Source organism: Aulonocara stuartgranti, assembly GCF_965226115.1.
Source record: "Aulonocara stuartgranti genome assembly, chromosome: 23".
In the NCBI taxonomy this organism is placed as follows: Eukaryota; Metazoa; Chordata; class Actinopteri; order Cichliformes; family Cichlidae; genus Aulonocara; species Aulonocara stuartgranti.
Window position 1 is genome coordinate 23442963 of NC_138958.1, and position 18260 is coordinate 23461222.

At 42.4% G+C, this 18260-nt stretch overlaps 1 protein-coding gene across 3 annotated transcripts in view; it reads left to right on the plus strand.

The window, feature by feature from the left end:
- Positions 1 to 18260, plus strand: part of LOC309700966 (receptor tyrosine-protein kinase erbB-4-like) — a 371528-nt gene that overhangs the window by 210984 nt on the left and 142284 nt on the right. For all 3 annotated transcript variants that reach the window (XM_082524896.1, XM_082524894.1, XM_082524895.1), the window contains exon 3: positions 11081 to 11267. In XM_082524896.1, coding sequence (XP_082381022.1) covers positions 11081 to 11267 — 187 coding nt within the window. The remainder of the gene's footprint in view (positions 1 to 11080; positions 11268 to 18260) is intronic.

Sequence of the window (18260 nt, forward strand, 5' to 3'; positions counted from 1 at the left end):
GAGTTAAGATCTTAAGAGATCTTTGAATAAACAAATGGCTGCAAACTTTATTGAACTAAAGCAACACTGTACAGAAGAGTGGACCAACACTATAAACACCAGTATTAGCTGAAATGCCCATGGTAATACATAGGTGTTTTCTAATCTTTATTTAAAAGACTTCCCTGAGTTCAGCTGTCATGACGGGGCTGAAAACATTTTTACTCATGCTGTAAAGTTGGGCTTTCTAACATGGCAGTCTGTGGGGGATTGACTCACTCACTTTTCACGGGCAGCCTCGAGTGGACATTTGATGAACTGCAGTTTCTAGGACTCATTTTTCCACTGTGCCGCTTGGAAATCCGATTTGAAATGCAAAACATCTGTATCACCGCTTTTTCCATTATAATAGCCCACACATCATAATCTTATCCCACATAGAGCATTTGTAACCACTGTCGCCAATTAGTATTAATTAAGGATCATAATAACAATCAATCATGCAGTTTACTGTGGTGCTGTGGTATGATAAGCTTTATAACATGCTTCATAATTAATGAAAATGAAATGAATAAAAAGAGTACATAAAAGTAATGACTCATAATCACATTTATAAAAACACATTAGGTTCATATGTGAACCTTTTCAAAATCACCCTAAACAAACATAGTTTTATTATTCTAGTCCATTTCTCACTTTATTTTTGCATCTGCATTGTACTATATTATTCCTGAATACCGCTTAATGCCTGTGCGCATAAATGTATAGCCCCTGGTGTCTGTGAAGGCCACACCAGACTGTAGGATTTACATTATTTTTGTCATATGCAGCTATTCGTTGAACCCTTTATGAAGGCATCTGCAGTTCTGTTTTTACTCATTTACTCAGGCTTTTATCTCTAATGTCTCTTTATGCCCCATAACTGAAAGTTAAGAAACATGAAAATATAATATGGTATAAAGAAATATGAGATGGTTAATAAATAATAAATGATTAGCTTTCATATATTTGCTCAATATTGATCTTTTATCGAGGCACTTTTAATGGTCAGTGAGTGAGGCTTCTTACTCGACTTTGAGCCTTTTGATGGAGCACAGGGGAAGAGGAGATTAAGTTTTCCTTCTTCAACTATAATTCTAGATACATGCAATATGCTATGCAGTTGAAAAGTCCTGAACAACCCCTCATTTGATACTATTTTGCTTTGAGGGAGTCAGGCTTTCTTGATGTTTTTTAAAGTGCTCTTGAACAACAGTTCTCTGTGCTATCAATGGTTTCCTCTGGGCATGAGTCTGGTTCAAAAACACATGATTTGTTTACATTTCTTTAGTCATATCTATGAAAATGGCAAGCTAGATCAATAACACAGTTTGACTGACATGAAATAGTATTTTGCACAAGCAAGGTGACTCCCAAAGAGCTCTTTGCCTAAAGCCTTCCATATGTCAGTATTGTATTTTGCAGCGTGTCCTTAAAAGAAAAACAGAGTAAACTAGAGAGTGGAGAACAAAAGAAGCATCAGGCCTAAAAAACTATCTACAGCAGATGAACAGTATCTGAAAGTCATGTCCTTAAGAAAAGGGGGGAACAATCCAGCAAAGACCTGAAAAAGGAAATTTTCACTTGCTACACACGGGACAGACATGACTGGGGGAAAGAAAAGGGAGAAAGAAAGAGGGAAAGAAAAACAGCGGGGAAGAGGGACGGTGATAAGGGCAAAAAACAAACACCAACAAAACAAAAATACAAAAAATACATATATCAATCACCTGGATCACCTGTTGAGAAAGAAAAAAGAGAAAACAAGCAAAAAAAGAGAGCAATATAATAAACAACATCATCGCGATGATCTATGTGAATATGACATCCATCCATCCATCCATTCGCTTCCGCTTATCCTTTTCAGGGTCCCGGGGGGCGCTGGAGCCTATCCCAGCTGTCATAGGGCGAGAGGCAGGGTACACCCTGGACAGGTCATATTCACACCCTGTGAATATGACAGTAAATACTAAATATTAAACATTATTGTGCAGCACGTAAGATCGACAGCACACAGTGTGCTTTGAGGTAGGAGCCAAAAAGGGTGTAGTTTGTGTCTGTGAGCACCCGTGTGTGCACCTGTGAGCATGAGCGCACTTGTATTTAAAAGGTTCCTTCATGTAATGATCTGCTAGAGGGTGTGGGGGGGCCACAGCCCCGTCCTCCAGGGCATGAAGCAGGTATGGAGGAGATCCAGGCTCCAGACATCCAGAGGCCCTCAGAACACAAGAGACCAAGGAAGACCAACAGAGGGGCAGCTGCGCCACTGTCCCAGAAAGAGCTGAGGAGAGTCCCAGATGAGGGCTCACTCAGCAGCCGCGGAGCAGAAGCCAGGGGGAGTTGCAGTGACGCGCCCGTTAGCTCCGCCGGCAGCCAGCTGCGCCAGAGTGACCGAGCCCCAGGCCGAGAGGCCGGGGGCACCCCACCTCCGAAGGGGCCCGAGCGAGCCCCAGGCTCCAGGCCCCGACAAGCAGCCACCAGGAGTGAGCCGGTGCGTACCTGGACGCCCATCCCCGGACACAAAGAACCACCAATGCACCGATGTCTGAGGGCGTCTGCCACAGGCAGGGGGAGTGGTCGGGGAGATAGGCCTCCAAACCTTGGAGGGCCTGAGATGTCCCCAGAGAGGTGGCGTCTGATACCCGACCTGACATATAGACTCAAACAAACAGGCACACACAGATACAAACATCAATTCCCACCCTCATGCTCTCATATGCACTTACTCAGCACTCACCCAACGTGGAGACAGACATAAATAGACACTATGCACACAATCAAACCCCCCAAGCGTACTCTATACCCCAGGTCTAGGTACCCTTGCCTCTAGAGGGGGAAACTGCACCCAGACCCAGGTAGTGTTACCGTCTTCTCTGGGGTGGAGAAAAGCAGACTGCCCCGACTGATGCTGTACTTTTGAGAACTGCAGGGAAGATGGTACACGGAGAGAAGGTCAGGAAGGAAAACAGAGTGTTCCATAAAAAGGAAGGCGATGGCCAAGATTGGATAAGATGGTGTCATATTTCAGGAAATCTTAAATAGGCATTCAGCCAGTTTTTATTTTAACATATCAACATATCAAATAAGTGTTATTTCACAATATAGTCGCTATTATCATTATTTTTCCTTTATATGAAGTGGGGAAAAGGCAACTCAACTGGTGCCCTGCAACCAATCAAAACAGGCAACATGTTGACATCATGTCAGAAATTGCAATAAATCTGGGTGCAGAACAGAGCAGTGTGGGATCATGTTGACAGAGAACAGAACAAAAGGCAGAAACATCCAAAGAAGAGCTTTGAATGTCCTTCAAGAAGCCTGGAGAACTATTCCTGGAGACAACTTAAAGAAAGCTGCCTAAGAGAGTTCAGACTGTGCTGATTAATAAAGGTGGTCACACCAGAATATGTTAGAATTGTACAAACCTTAGTGTAGTTCCATGGATGTTTGCACATTTCAATAAATCATTGCTTCTCGTTCACATTTTCCTTGCAAAATAAAAAGAAACTATGGTGGCCCAAAAGTTTTGCCCATCACTGTTCAAAAAAAGTGTGTGTAGCTATTATTTTTTAAATGACCATGTCTTAAATTCTTTTTCCTGTAAAATAAAAGTTGTGTAAAGTCTTGGGTTTAGCCCAAAGGCACATCATGGGAGGACTTGCACTGGAGAAATCTGTATGCATATCTATCAGCTGTGTTTGCAGCGTTTCTCGAGTAACTGCAAAGTAAGTTAGATGAATCCATTACTGAAGGCGCACAGGCTATTACCCTAAAAACGTCATGCATTTTTGTTCAAATGGGCGAGCTCTGAATGCCATGTAGCTCATAGTCGCTTGATGGCATTCACCTTCTTACTAACTGTTGCTAAAATGTAAAATGATACAGTTGAGCGTGCGCGCCAGCCTGGAAGGTCTCGATTTCTCAAATGACAAAACTGTTTACTCATTTCCTACAAATACTCCTCCTTCCAAATCAGAGTTACTCTATTGCACCATCCGAACTGAATATCTGCATGTCTGTGCCTTACAAAAACATTCCCACATATCTGGAGGGCTTGCAGGTGCCTGAGCTCAGCAACTCCACCACACAGCCTCGGTTTCCAAGACAGCACGGGCACCTTCTATCATGATTATGTTGTGGGGAGTAAATAAAGCACTTTTTTGGCTTGTCTGCTTTGGACTGGGTGCCGTGTATCCTGAAGCTACAAAGTGCAATTTAGCAACATGTGAAATTCACATTTTACCCGGAGGTAGAGCAAAAGAAGAGAAGAAACAAGCCTGTCGGGAGCGCATGAGATTCTGTTTGACTGAGCGCTCCACACTAGGCCGCTAATTGCCTGCGATTGATGGCAGAAAGCGCTAGAGGAAACGTTAAACTTGCAATGCATCATGGGTAGTTGACCCGTGTCGACTCGGTCTTGTCTGTGCCTCTCGGCGATGTTTCTTTTTCACGCGTAGGCGGGGGTTATTGGCATACGCGAGGCCCGTGCGTGCATTCAGAGTTGTGTGTTTGCGTGCGGGGCAGAGAGGACGTTTTGCACAAAGCCTTTGTGGCGCTTAGAACTGGAAAAACACTCTGATCCATCAGACTTCAGGCACGAATCAAAAGATACCATCTAAAATAATGACCCGCGCTGTGCAAAGATTTTAGAGCCCTTCTTCTTTCCCCTTTTTTGACCTGCTTCAATGGCTCTTTCAGTGGCCGGCTCAAGTCATTGTAGGGGAGGATTAAGGTGTGTGTGTGTGTCAACGAGGGTTCATGCACCTTGCTGGTACAAATTAGCCCTCCCACTCACCTTGTTAAGTGTATTTTTTTTTATTTTTTTTTCAAGAAAATACAAGGAAGGGGGAAAAAAGGCATCAGTTTTGGTGCCCACTGTCCACCTTGTTAAATCGGAGCACACAACGCCTACAAGGCAGCGGTGGGCAGCTACTCCGAGTAGCATCCTCCAGCTTCTGTGTTTGCGTTTCTGAGACAGAGCACGGTTGATGCGGCAGGAGGGGAAATGCAGGTGCTTGCGTTTACTTCCCCCCGGACCTCCCTCCTTCCCTCCCTTCCTCCTCCTCCTCCTTCAGCACTGAGGAATGCAGATACATATTGATCGAGAAAGCGTTCAGGAAAAACAAAACCCAAAAAAAAACTATTTATAGCAACAGAAGGAAATTAAATAGTGTCAAACAAAATTACAGAGAAAGAGCAAAGTAATCCTTTCATTTAATTGGGTACATTACAACAAAAAAAATCCTTTCTAAGTCTTGTTTTTTTTTTCCCTTTTCTTCCGCTCCTCTCTCCCTCTTCGTTTCCTTTGCTCCTGCTGGAAGGCTTTCCCTCGGTTGCCAAGCAACAGGGAAACAGTTTTTCTTTGGTTTTGCCAGTGGCTCCCGGAGGCTGGCAGGGAGAAGGGGGCACAGTGGAGGCACTGTGGAGTCTGCCAGCAGCCGAGTGCATGCCTACAGCTGGGTCGGGGTTGCGGAGCAGCCCGCGATGCCCCTGGCAGGCACCTGGAGGGTTACGGCGGAGTTGACGGTAGAAGGGGCGAGCTCGCGTAGCACTCCGGCCCTCAGGCTGTAAACATGAGGTCACGGAGGGGTCAAAGAAATGAAACGGCGTGGCTTCCAGCCGAGCGGGGCCACGTCAACCAAAGGCACTCGGAGAAGAAAGCCTTTCCTGAGCTCTTTGTCTTTAAAGGCTGAGTCACAAGTGGCACAGAGTTGCATAAAGTTGCACAACTTTCTAACAAACAGTTTGCAAAAAATATAGCAACACATATTTGAGAGAAAATGATTTCACTGAGGGGTTTTTGACAGGCAGTGGAGTAACTCACAATAGAAACTCTTTCTTCTAATAAGTATGCTAATCAAAGCCTACACTGAAATTGATTCTACTGCTCTTTTATTATGTTGTTCTGTCTCTTTTCAGGTGATTGACACATTGTAATCTTGCTAATAAGCACCTCCAGTGTCTGTTTCCTTCCTATTGTGTTAGTGTTATAATAGGCCAACCTGGCAGGTGCATAGCGTTTGCTTAGCACTCAATATAAAAAGAAGCTAATCTCAGTTACCTGCTATTATCGTGAAACGCAGCCACCCAGTGCGCTGCGTCCTAGCTGTCACTCTCTGCTAATGTCCCCCGGGGGTCAGCAGCCAATCAAACCTCACATTACTCATTTCCTCCCTCCCCTCCCAACCAATCATCCACATCATTATTGGCCTGTCTCTGGTCATTAGGATGTCTCAGTAGCTGCCCTGTCGCTGGATATTTCAAATGCCTTTAAATGAGAGTTTACTATTTAATGAAGATTTCTGCAGGACATGAAGGCAAACGAATGCCATGAATTCATTTCCAGGGCTGAACACAGAGGCTTTTCTGGTGAATTAAAATAAAGACAGTCAAAAATTCAAAGGGCTCACCTCGGCTACAAGTTGAAATAATTGCTGCTTTCAGTTCAAATGCAAGACTCAAATATAAACCAAATCAGATAACGTGAAAGGCCTGTGCCTGTATTAAATCCTTAACTTATCTTAATCGAGGAGGTGCACAGCAACTCTCTCCAGAAGGCACATTTGTGTAGCGACATTGATGCCCCGTACACTAAAGAAACACATGTTGACATAACCAATTTCTATCATCTAATGCTCTTATTGGTATTCAGACATTTGGTGACTGCAGTCAGCAACCTAGGCAGTTTGTAAGATAGCTTTGGGCAAAACACAGCAAGCTAGCTGTCGTTAACACGACAGTCACACTAGAGAGAACTTGGAGACCATGACGCAACCAAAATTATTGTAACCGTGCACAATTAACCTTTCATCTTGTTGCTTTTTAAATGGTTACTTTGAGGATGGGGATAAGAACTGCAGCCACTCGCTGTCAACTGCCGTCTTCAAAGAAACTTTTATGTGCAAAGTAGACGGTGATAGTCAGTCTGCTGTCAGTTCATAGTTGATTGGGGTCAAGCTGGCGATTACATGCGGCCTGTCTTTGATAATTGAGAAACGAATTGTGATAAACTGCAAATTTGTTACTGTCAGTTGGAAATCTCCTGTCATCTACATAAACAGAAACTCCTGCAAGAGACTGCTGCCTTTTGCCTTATGAAAGCTAAGATCAGTTCTAGCTCCACTATCACCCTGAACTAGATAAGCAGGAGAAGGTGAAGTAATGGATGAAAATTCAGAAATTCTTTTATAAATGGTGAAGTAGTTGTTGCATAACAGCAATTTAACAGCAAAGCTTGAAACCTTATTTTTAAACTGGCATGTAACCAGGGTTGAATTGTATTCTCTGTTCAGTACAGACTGTCTGACTGTGATTGGAAGCAGGTTTCTCCTATCCAGGTGACCTGTGCAATCCTGCTGCAAGTGTAGTCTGTCCTACCGCCCATCTGTCCGGGGTCTTTCTGTGTGGAGTTTGCATGTTCTCGCCGTGTTTGCGTGAATTCTCTCAGGGTACTCCGGCTTCCTCCCACAGTTCAGAGACATGCAGTTAGTGGGGCTAGGTTAATTGGTAACTCTAAATTGCCCATAGGTGTGAATGGGAGTGCAAATGGTTGTCTGTGTCTTTGTGTTAGCCCAGACTGGTGACCTGTCCAGGGTGTATCCTGCCTCTTGCCCTAAGACAGCTGAGATAGGCTCCAGCCTCCTTCCCACCCTGAAAAAGGATAAGCGAAAGAGAATGGATGGGTGGATGTTTTTTGCAATTCTACTTTATACTTTACTCTAATTTCACTGTTCCATTACTGAAATCTGGCAGTTATTAGTTAAATATAGCTGACAAAGTAGAGACAGAATTGTTTGAAAGTAGATTAACACTGTTGCCTCAAAGCAAGATCTTGAGTTCAAAGGTCAGGGCCTTTTTGCGTGGAGTTTGAATGTTCTCTCTGGCTGCTGTGGCTTCCTTTCACAGCCCAAAGACATGCAATTAGTGTGTGTTAGGTTAATTAGTGATTCTAATTTGCCCATAGGTGTCAATGTGAGTGCAAATGGTTATCTGTCTCTCTGTGTTAGCTGTGCGACCCTGCACCTCGCCCTATCACACCTGGGATAGCCCCCCCCCCATGACCCAGAATTAAATAAATGGAAGAAGATGGATGGATAATGGATAATAAAGTATTGCAGTGAGGTTGCAGGTCTAAGGCACTTCAGTGTTTGGTTCAGTTTTCATGCCTGGAAGCTGTGTCCAGACACAGTAAGGACGCCGAAGGGCATTCTCGCTTTGATTTCTATGCCATTAAAAGTCATTGTGCAGCCACAGGCTTTTAATACCCAAAAGCTACACCCATCTGTTTTAATCCTTACATGGACTTGTTTATAAGCTAACTTTAGCAAGTGCTGTTGACCAATGGTATTGAGGCAAGGGGCATCGGTACAAGTAAACTGGAATCTGTGGAAAATTGATCCCGTTTTTTAACTAAGGAGAACAAGAGGATAATACTCACAAAAAGACGTGCACACTCGCACTTTTAAGAAGTAGTGGGTTCCAATTAGCTTGTCAGTGGTGGTTGGTAAAATGTGTTAGTGCACCATTTAGCAGCTGTTGTGTCTACATTATGTTTGTGATTATCTTTCTTTCTCTCTGTCTGTGAGTATAAGGAAGCCTGCACTGCTGTTTGAGTCACTCACATAACTGATGCACTGCCACAGCGATAGATTTTTAGCATCAAGGGAATAAGCTGTCTCGTAGATACACACACACATGCGCATACACAGATAAAGCTGCATATCTGGTAATAATACTTGATATGAAGTGGCAATTTGGTGTCTGTCTGATTGATGTGGCTGCCAGTTTTCTCAGTTTTCTTCTTATGAGGACTTTTTCTGTTGATGTGTCAATAAAGTGCTAGTCTACTGTTGACATTTAACCCCAAGTTTTCAGTTATTTTTCTTAATTTGTTTAGTGATGACCCAGGGTTGAGGACAAACGCTTTTGTGGAGAATTCATAAAAAAGAAAAATACTCCAAAATTCAAAGAGCCTGCCTTGGCCCCATCCTTATGCCTAACTTGGCAGATGAATAAATTTCCCCCGACAAGTGAATAACGCAGTGGTAATCAGTGTGATTTTTTGTGACTTTTGAGAAGGTCAATTGATGCACAATGAGGCAGATGGTTGAGGTCTTCCATGCTCTTCAGCAAGGCACTCAGCATGCTGAAGCTCTCTATTTTCACATTTTATGAGTCCCTCTCGGGCAGATTATTTTTCTTTTTTTTGTAGTTTCTTCAACAGCATATACTGCTGAAGCCTGTGAAAATAAATCAAACCGATACCATTTATATTTGAATAAGAAGAATATAAAGAATATAAAGATATGATTGCTTATTGGGTCTATGAATGCGATGTGCGACTGCAGATTCCCAACCCTAAAAGAACAGTTGAGGAAATATAATCAGAGAAGTGCAATCAGTCTGCAACTAAGCTGACATTTTAATCATTGTGGTCTGTACATCAAAAATTTTTATGTGGTTGACATTTCAAAATGCAAATAACATGCTCTCTGCACAGACAATGAGAGGAATGCAATACAGCTTTGACTATAGTCGACAGAGCTAGCAGGCGTTGGAAGAGAGGAATTGGAGGTAAAAATGTAAGTTTCCATTCACTTACAGAGGGCCAGAGGGCCCAGTGGCGCCAGTGTCCGGCAGCCGCGCCTCTGTCAGTGCGCCCCAGGGCAGCTGTGGCTACAATGTAGCTTGCCACCACCTTGGCCACCACCAGTGTGTGAATGTGTGTGTGAATGGGTGAATGACTGAATGTAGTGTAAAGCACTTTGGGGTCCTTAGGGACTAAGTAAAGCGCTATACAAATGCAGGCCATTTACATTTTAACAACCAGTCGTACAACAGTGGGGGTTTAAATCTGAAGTTATGGACTTGGGCGTCATTTATTTATTGGTATCCAATCAATTGTCACATTGGATGATTCTTCAAAACCAGTTGGATTACTCCCTAATTTGGTCTTGGCAACTATGCTCACTGGCTACTGTGTTAAGCTAAAGCAAACATCTAATCGGCCGATCACATAAAAGCAACTCAGTATGTTAAGGCATGTAGACGTGATCAAGATGACCTGTTGAAGGCCAAACTGACCATAACACTGAGGAAGAAATCTGATTAAGGTGTTTTCAACATGACATAGTTGTTGTTGTTGGTCTGAGTATTTCAGAAATACAAAAAAATAACTTGAATAAAAGAGACAAACTGTTTCTCTGTATCTACTGCCGATTCATTTTCTTCGTGGTAGTTTCCATAACATTCAACAAAATATGCAAAAGATGGGACTTTTTGGTATCTTGTAATGTTCAGGTTACAGGCTAATCTTCTTCTGACTGTGATTAAACAAATAAGTATGCATTAGGTAAATGCCAAACTTGCATGTCCTGCAGAATCAACTAGAATGTGGGACATTGTACCAAGATGTGGAACCTCGGACAAGGATTAAAAAGGATGTTCAGTCCCTCATACAGACACACATGCTGTCAGCCTAGTCAGAAGAGAATTCTCTGTCTACTTTGAGCTGATAGAGACCCAACAGTAACTGGAATAACCACTTATTACAACCAAGATGGGCTCCAGCAACAGAAGATCACAGTAGTTGCTGCTCTTGTCAGCTAGAAACAGGAGACTGAGACAGGCTCGCCTGCTCTGATGATTTGCAAATAATGCTGCAAAACTCAAATGGTGGGGTCAGAATTTGGCATAAACAACATTAAAGCATTAATCCATCCTGCCTGAACGGTTCAGGCTGGTGGTGGTGGTGTAATGGTGTGGGCGATACTTCTCACACCTGCCTACCTCAGTATTGCTGTTGACCAGGGCCATCTCTAAGATATCCAGCCTGGTACTAGCAAGGTTAAATTCAAACTGGAAGCTGGTCCTGAAAACTGAATAAATCAATTGTTAAATATCCTAGCTATGGTGAAAATATGGTTATACATCTATAACAACTGGTTAAAGTTAAGAATATTCGTGATTATGATTAACACAAAGGCTAATGTTGGCTAATTTGATTCGATTGTTCTTCCATTTTCAATCATTTAAAATTATAATTTTTTTCCTTCCCATACAGTCTATCAAAGAAGTGACCGGTTATGTGCTGGTGGCACTTAATCAGTTCGACTACCTGCCACTGGAGAACCTGCGGATCATCCGAGGCACCAAACTTTACGAGGGTCGGTACGCTCTGGCCATCTTCCTGAACTACAGACGGGACGGTCTGTACGGACTAAGGCAGCTGGGATTACGTAACCTCACAGGTCAGAGTTATGTCATGAGTGAAATGTATTTTGAACAATACGCTCAATAACCAGTATGTTCATGTGAAAACCTCTTCACGTTTCTCACTTATCTTATCTTAGAGGACAAATAAGGCAAAATAATTCATAAATAAATAAATAACCCAACCAAAATAAATATATTTTCATCATTTTAGTTATGATAATTCACTCTTAAAAAAGTGAAATGCTTAGCAATTTAAACTCCCTCATAAAATAAATAGCATCTTTTTTGTGAATTATGCATATATTTCCCAGCACCCTATAAAACATGTTGCCATTTTTGGCACTACGAATGCTTTGGTTTGACTTGTTTTTAACACCCACATATACAGCTTTAATAGGGCCTTTTTAATTAAGTCACAAATCGGAGTTCGACTTTTGAAGTTACGTATCTGCCGTGCTGGCAAATTAATCTTCAGTGTTGCCATATAGAGAGATCAAATGTCTGTGAAAAGTCCTATTTTCCTGTCAATTACATTTTGTTTACACACTCCAAAATGGGCTTCTTTCATGTAGTAAGTTTTTGGAAGTGATTGTGCCATGTTTTATGCAACAGTTGCTCCCCTTTTTTTCACCCGCTTGTTTTTGTTATGTCAGCGTGGATAAGCTAAAGTGGATTGTATTTGGAAAGGGTAGCTTTTTGTCTGCGCTAAATTTATTTGTGCATAAGGTCCTTGAGTCGCGACCTCTGCATCAGCTAATCTTTGCCATTTTGATGTGACCCAGTGGTAGAGCGACCTTCCAACTGCACTCAGAATAACAGAAGCAAGGACTATGTTGTATTACAAGCTTTGAAATCGTGTTTTTCCTGCAACTGCTTCACTGTCTTACCGAATTACATCCCTGCCACTCAATTTTCTCATTATTTCTATTAGTCATGTGATGTTCACAGATTTAATGGCAGTGCGGCTGCTAAAAGGTTAGTTTTTCCCTGCATGTCGAGGAGTCAGATGTTACCTTTATCTGCCAGCTTGGCTCCAGCATTGCCATCCCTTCCAGAAAGAAACACAAGATGTCTCAGGAAGAACGCTGGCTGACGGACAACTGTCACATGTGATCTTAGGAGAAGCAGTAGAGTCTGGGGGGGTCATGTGTTCTCTTTAACAGCATAATTTGACGCTGTACTTTTGGGAACTGCAGGGAAGATGGTACACAGAGAGAAGGTCAGGAAGGAAAACAGAGTGTTCCAAGAAATGAAGGCGATGGCCAAGACTGGATAAGATGGTGTCATATTTCAGGACGTCTTAAACAGCCATTCAGCCAGTTTTTATTTTAACATATCAAAATATCAAATAAGTGTTATTTCACAATATAGTCGCTATTATCAGTATTTTTCCTTTATATGAAGTGGGGGAAAGGCAACTCAACTGGTGCCCTGCAATCAATAAAAACAGGCAACTTGTGTCACATGTTGACATTATGTCAGAAATTGCAATGAATCTGGGTGCAGAACAGAGCAGTGTGGGATCATGTTGACAGAGAACAGAACAAAAAGCAGAAACATCCAAAGAAGAGCTTTGAATGTCCTTCAAGAAGCCTGGAGAACTATTCCTGAAGACTACTTAAAGAAGGCTGCCTAAGAGAGTTCAGACTGTGCTGAAGAATAAAGGTGGTCACACCAAATATTAAATATCATGGTTGTTAGAATTGTACAAACTCTGTTTTTGCCTTGTATACTGTAATTAAATGTTTCAATAAATGTCTCCAACTATTTCCCATTTTCCACACAAAACACAAAAAGGAGTGGCTCGAGACTTGTGCACACCCAAAAACGAGGTGTAAGGAAACTGTATCAAAAGAAAATGAAAAAGGGTGTCATTCATTTCGTTCTGCATGAAACATGAATCTCTATCTGGCAGAAGAAAGGCGTTCCTGCTGTCAGAAAGGGCAATGAAGGTAAAAAGGCAGTGATGGGAACTGAAAGGAAACAACTCTGGACCTGGGATGGGCATTGTAAGCGCACACCCGGGGAGGCTGTCCTTTACCACATCAGAAAGATTGAGCAACTGAAGGAAAGAATATAAAATTGCTTGGAAATGAAAAATGTCAGTTAAGAACTGCCTGTGTTTGTCTAAGTCTCCTCATGCTCTGTATTATACAGTATCAGTCCATCTCGTTCATTTTATAGTTTAGTAAATGGGAAATGCCTGTTAACTGCTTGTAGACAAGACCGCAAAGGACGGATCACGAAGCCGTTTTGAGTCTGTAGACAGCTTCTGCTTTGTCTTTAATCTTGTTGGATTCTGGAAGAAATTTGTTGGATTCCTTTACTTCGGCAAAACAAGATGAAATTCTTGTTCTTCCAACACGGATGGAGCTAAATCTTCTCGAGTGTTATACCATGGCCAATGGGAAAAATCACATCCAACACGTATGTCCTCTAAAGCACAGCCAAAGGACAAAGACAAATGCATGAGGATCTGCCAGTGACTGACGATTGTTTTTCAAACCAAGGTATCAGAAGTAATTTGTTAGAATTGAATCAAATGAATTAATAATAGAAGATCATTGAGCATACGGTTTATTGTAGCACATTTAGGGTTTGGGGTTTCCTTTTTGTTTTCTTGCAGAGGAGAATGCCAAAACATACAAAAAGGGAAGGGTAACAAACTGGCCAAGCCACTGAGACGCTTCTGCTATATCCCACTTTATTGTATTTTGCCTGAGGTTTCTTCTCTGGCATCGATCTGCCTACTTTATTCCTCTTTCCTGTGGGCATTGTAATTTATCCTGCATCTATCCTGCACTCTTGCTTCAGGCAATTTCTTTGTCCGACGTCTCACAGATGAAGCAAATTAAGCTTGGTGTAAAACAGAAGTCACGTGTGTTGAAGTATTTTTGTTACGTCTTTGAAAGAAGGTTCAGCAGGAGCAGTAAAATGTTAGAAGCCCATACATCACCGCTGGTGTTCAGGAGGTTGTTTGGCAGAAATTTATAGTTGGCTCTTATGCCGTTGACTTTGCAGTGGTGTTTATTTATTTATTTATTTATTTTTATGATTGATGACCAAACAGTGGTCCATATTGAACACCTGACAGATTTAGTTTAATATGCAGTGTTTTATGGAGTTGGAACGCTGTGATAAAGGACTCCTGAGAGAGGACACGCTGACATCCTAAGCCAGTAAACCGGTAGGACGCCTTCCATTTCGACCACCCCTACAAAGAGAGCGAGGCCTAAGAGCACCTTTATCCCTGAATGACTCATGATGGGCAACACATTGCTCTTTTCAGTTCCTGTGCTGCAAATAACATGGACTGAAAGGATCACACGCAAGGTGAACAGGAAATGTCATCTCATTGGCCAGCTTGTGTTTTGATTAAGTCCTCCCCCCCACCTTTTTTTCTCTCACAAGAAACAGCTCAAGCAGGTCCACCTGTTCTCTAAGGTGTTTTGTTTCCCCTGAAGTGAAACGATTGCGTGATCAGTGTGCTTCATAAGAAGCCAGGAACGAGACAATGATGCAATTACTGTCCAGCATTTCTGCGTCGTTCCATGTTATCGAATGACGGTAAGTCCAGTAGTTTTTGTGCAACTATCGGGCTGTTGACGGTGGAAGAGAAAGTGTAGGATCCTTTCCGAGTGCAAGAAGTTTCTCCCTGCATTATTTATGCCCACAATGCATAATGCACATCTCCAAATTTCTCTCTCCCCTTTTCTTTTTTTAACATTTTTCTCGAAGCGTTTGGAGATTGCGTCGAGCCGCAGAGGCAGAATTTACTTTGGGTTTCTTGCCTGTCTGCCTGGCACTCCTCCCGTGCCCCGTTTCAGCACATAATCAGGATGGGCGCTTCACAATGCTAGACTTTAGTCCATACCGCCTGATCCCAACACACCCCGGTGCCGCAATTAAGCCAGATGCATATAGATCAGTGCAGTTCCTCTTGATTCCCTCCACACCTCTCCCTGGGAAGAATGGGAAGTACAGTATCTCTCTCTCTCTCTGTTAAGCTGACAATTAGGCCAGCAGATTATTCTCCTTTCCTTAACGACGAGGAAGATAACATGCACATTTGCTTAGATTCATGTATGATGTAATGTACTCATTTGTAATTCATTTTCTATCCCACCACTGCGTCCGCCATATCTACAAGGGATGTATGCGTGGCCAAGGAAGAATATATTCAGCATTTCTCGCTGCACACAATACATTAAACAACAGCTTTTCGGCTACTTTATCCCTCTGTGGATTTAGTACACAGTAGGTGTCCGCAGAAAGCATGAAATTCAATTTGGCTGCGGAGTCAGTATGCATACAGTTGTGCAGTCTTCATGGCAGCGAGGATATAGAGTAATCTGTGTTAAAGTGACTCCTCTGATAGTGACTTGTTCAGCTTCACCCTGTGGTCCTCAAGCTCTTTCTGAGCCAGTATATAACACCCATAGGAAGCCACGAGAGCTGTGTGCATACATACACCACGGCTCGCTACACATAGCAGTGCTAATTACCCCATGCGGCGCAGCAGTGGGTATCGTAAGCACCCGAGCTGATGAAGTGCTGCGTGTGAAATGGTTTTCAGATCCAGTTTCCGCCTCTTTCTTTGCTTAACTTTTGCTTTGTTTTCGAGCTTATTCCCCCCCTCTATTCCTCCCCCCCTACCCTGTGAAATTGCCCATTTGGATGAGAGCCAAATGGCTCAGCATGCCCCAAAGAGAGCTCCGACTCCAACTTCCCATCTGGCAGCAATGCCCCCTTTGCCCGTGTGCAGAAAGCAAAGCACCAGTTTTTGCCATCCCCCTGTTCGTTTATTCTGACAACCTCTCTTCTTTTATCGCCCACTTTCATTCAGACTCACTGGGGGGAATAGTGACACTGCTATGTTTTCACAACCTGGCAGCATCCCAAGGATCCCCTAATTTAAAACTAATAATTTACTGCTGCTGTCTCGCTAATTGCAGCATTTTTGTGGGCATTTTGAATGCATTTAGGCCAAATTACCAACAGCAGTTACTGCTGAGATGAATTGATTAACAGACTTGATTATAATTAACCCCATATGCATCTTCATTTTTAGAGCATGACTATTGATTTACCAGGTCACGGGGATTCTAAGTTGTTTATCATTTTCACAGTCGCTCAGCTTGGCTAGATCAGCTGAGCAGATGGTGATTTTTCTTCGTGTTGGAGGAGATTTGTGAGCGAATGATCACCAGATCACTCCAGTATCAGTTGAATGCATCCTGATCCCCAAACGTCTGATGCTAATAAAGATATTCATTGGTATCCATTCTTTGACCCTCCAGTAGTGACAACAGTGGATACTGTGAGATATAGTTTCTCTCCTGGAGAACACAAAGATGTAAGAACCACGTTTTCCAGCCGTAAAGAAGTTTGCATCCCATGTACCTGCCGCTTATATTTTTTTTGTAAATCACTTTTTACTTTCACCCTCTGTTTATAAAAGTGGTTTCTTTTACTCTTTCTTCTCCTTGTCTTTTTGTTGTGTTCATGTTTCTGTCTTCCTGTTTGTCTGCTTAACTTCTGTCTTGTCTCGCTTTCAGTTGCTTCCTGTTTTATTTCATGCACTTTTTGTCCTTGCAGTTTACTTCCCCTTTTGATCCTTTTCCTCTCCTTATCATCTTGATTCAGTTCAGTTGCCACCAGCAACCACCAGTCACTTCTTCCTTGTGATTGGTTTTGTGACTACCAGACTGCCACAGTCACCCAACTTTTAGAAGTCCTTGTCTGTAAACACCAACTACTAGCCTAGTGTTAGTAAATCTTGAAAAAGTTTGACACTGACAAAGAACCTACACCTTCACAGTAAATGTTGTGACATATTGACTTTTAAGGTGAAAGTGAAGGTCTCCGTTTCCAGTCTGCGGAAACCTTTTCAAGTTTCATTGCTGCTCAGCAAGTAGTTGGTAGGTGTTTGCAGAATCTGCCCTGGTTGGGTACATAAAGTCAGTACTGCATAACCTCCAGGTACTCTTAGCAACTGCCAGAAACCTTCAGCCAGTCAAAGAAGAGTATGTTTGCCAGGAGATCACTGATGACAGCCACCTTCCTTCAACAACCAGTTACTAAATGGTTGTTGAAGATACCTCTTGTTACGTCTGGTTCAGTTTGGGTAAGAAGGAAAAACAGCCGAGTCCGTGTAGGTGACAAAAATAGTGATTTTATTACACACTTCTAAGACAGAAGCATGGGAAGACAAGCGTACAGCCACAGATCTCCAAAGAGTGGACCGTTCCCCATCCTTATATAACCCATGATGACATCACACAGTTAGACCTTACTGGAAATGATAACAGTCTCCCCATAGTCCAAAGTTCTCCTTATACAAACATCAGATGATACTTTAGAGAAAAACAAGTGTGTGACATGTCATGTTGTGCAGTTCTGTGAGCCTGCGTGTCCAACTAGAGAATGTCCTGACATGACCTCCCTGTGTAAATAAGTGTGTGTGCGAACGTGCGTGTTTACATAACTCTGTATGTGCATGTTCTGATGTAGGCCTGCAAATGAATTAGAACAAGGTCCTGCTGGACCCTCCAGTTATGGACGGTGAATACAATGCTGTGGATACCATTTGAGACTTGGTTACAATGATGATAATATGCATACATTAATCTTTACTCAGATTACCATAGATATAAAACAAAGATTATACTGTCATCAGATTCCACAATGGTAAATGATTAATCAATGATAACTAATTATGAGAATACAAAATAAAATATCTCCTGATCACACTCTCTCACCCAAAGTATCTACCAGTGGGTTGCCATCTAATTTCTAGGCTTTATCCCCGCTCATTGCAAAATAACACTTAAACACCGATGTGGTTAATGGTGATGCCACAGTGTCTATTAAAACATCTGTATGTAACGAACTGTTAACATAACCTGGTGCAGCACTTCACTGATGACAGTGAATACCTTGTGCATGATGGCAGCAATGATGCCAGGAACATAGGTTATGTGTACATCGCATTAATATAAAACCAGTAAGGTTTTGCATATTTAAAA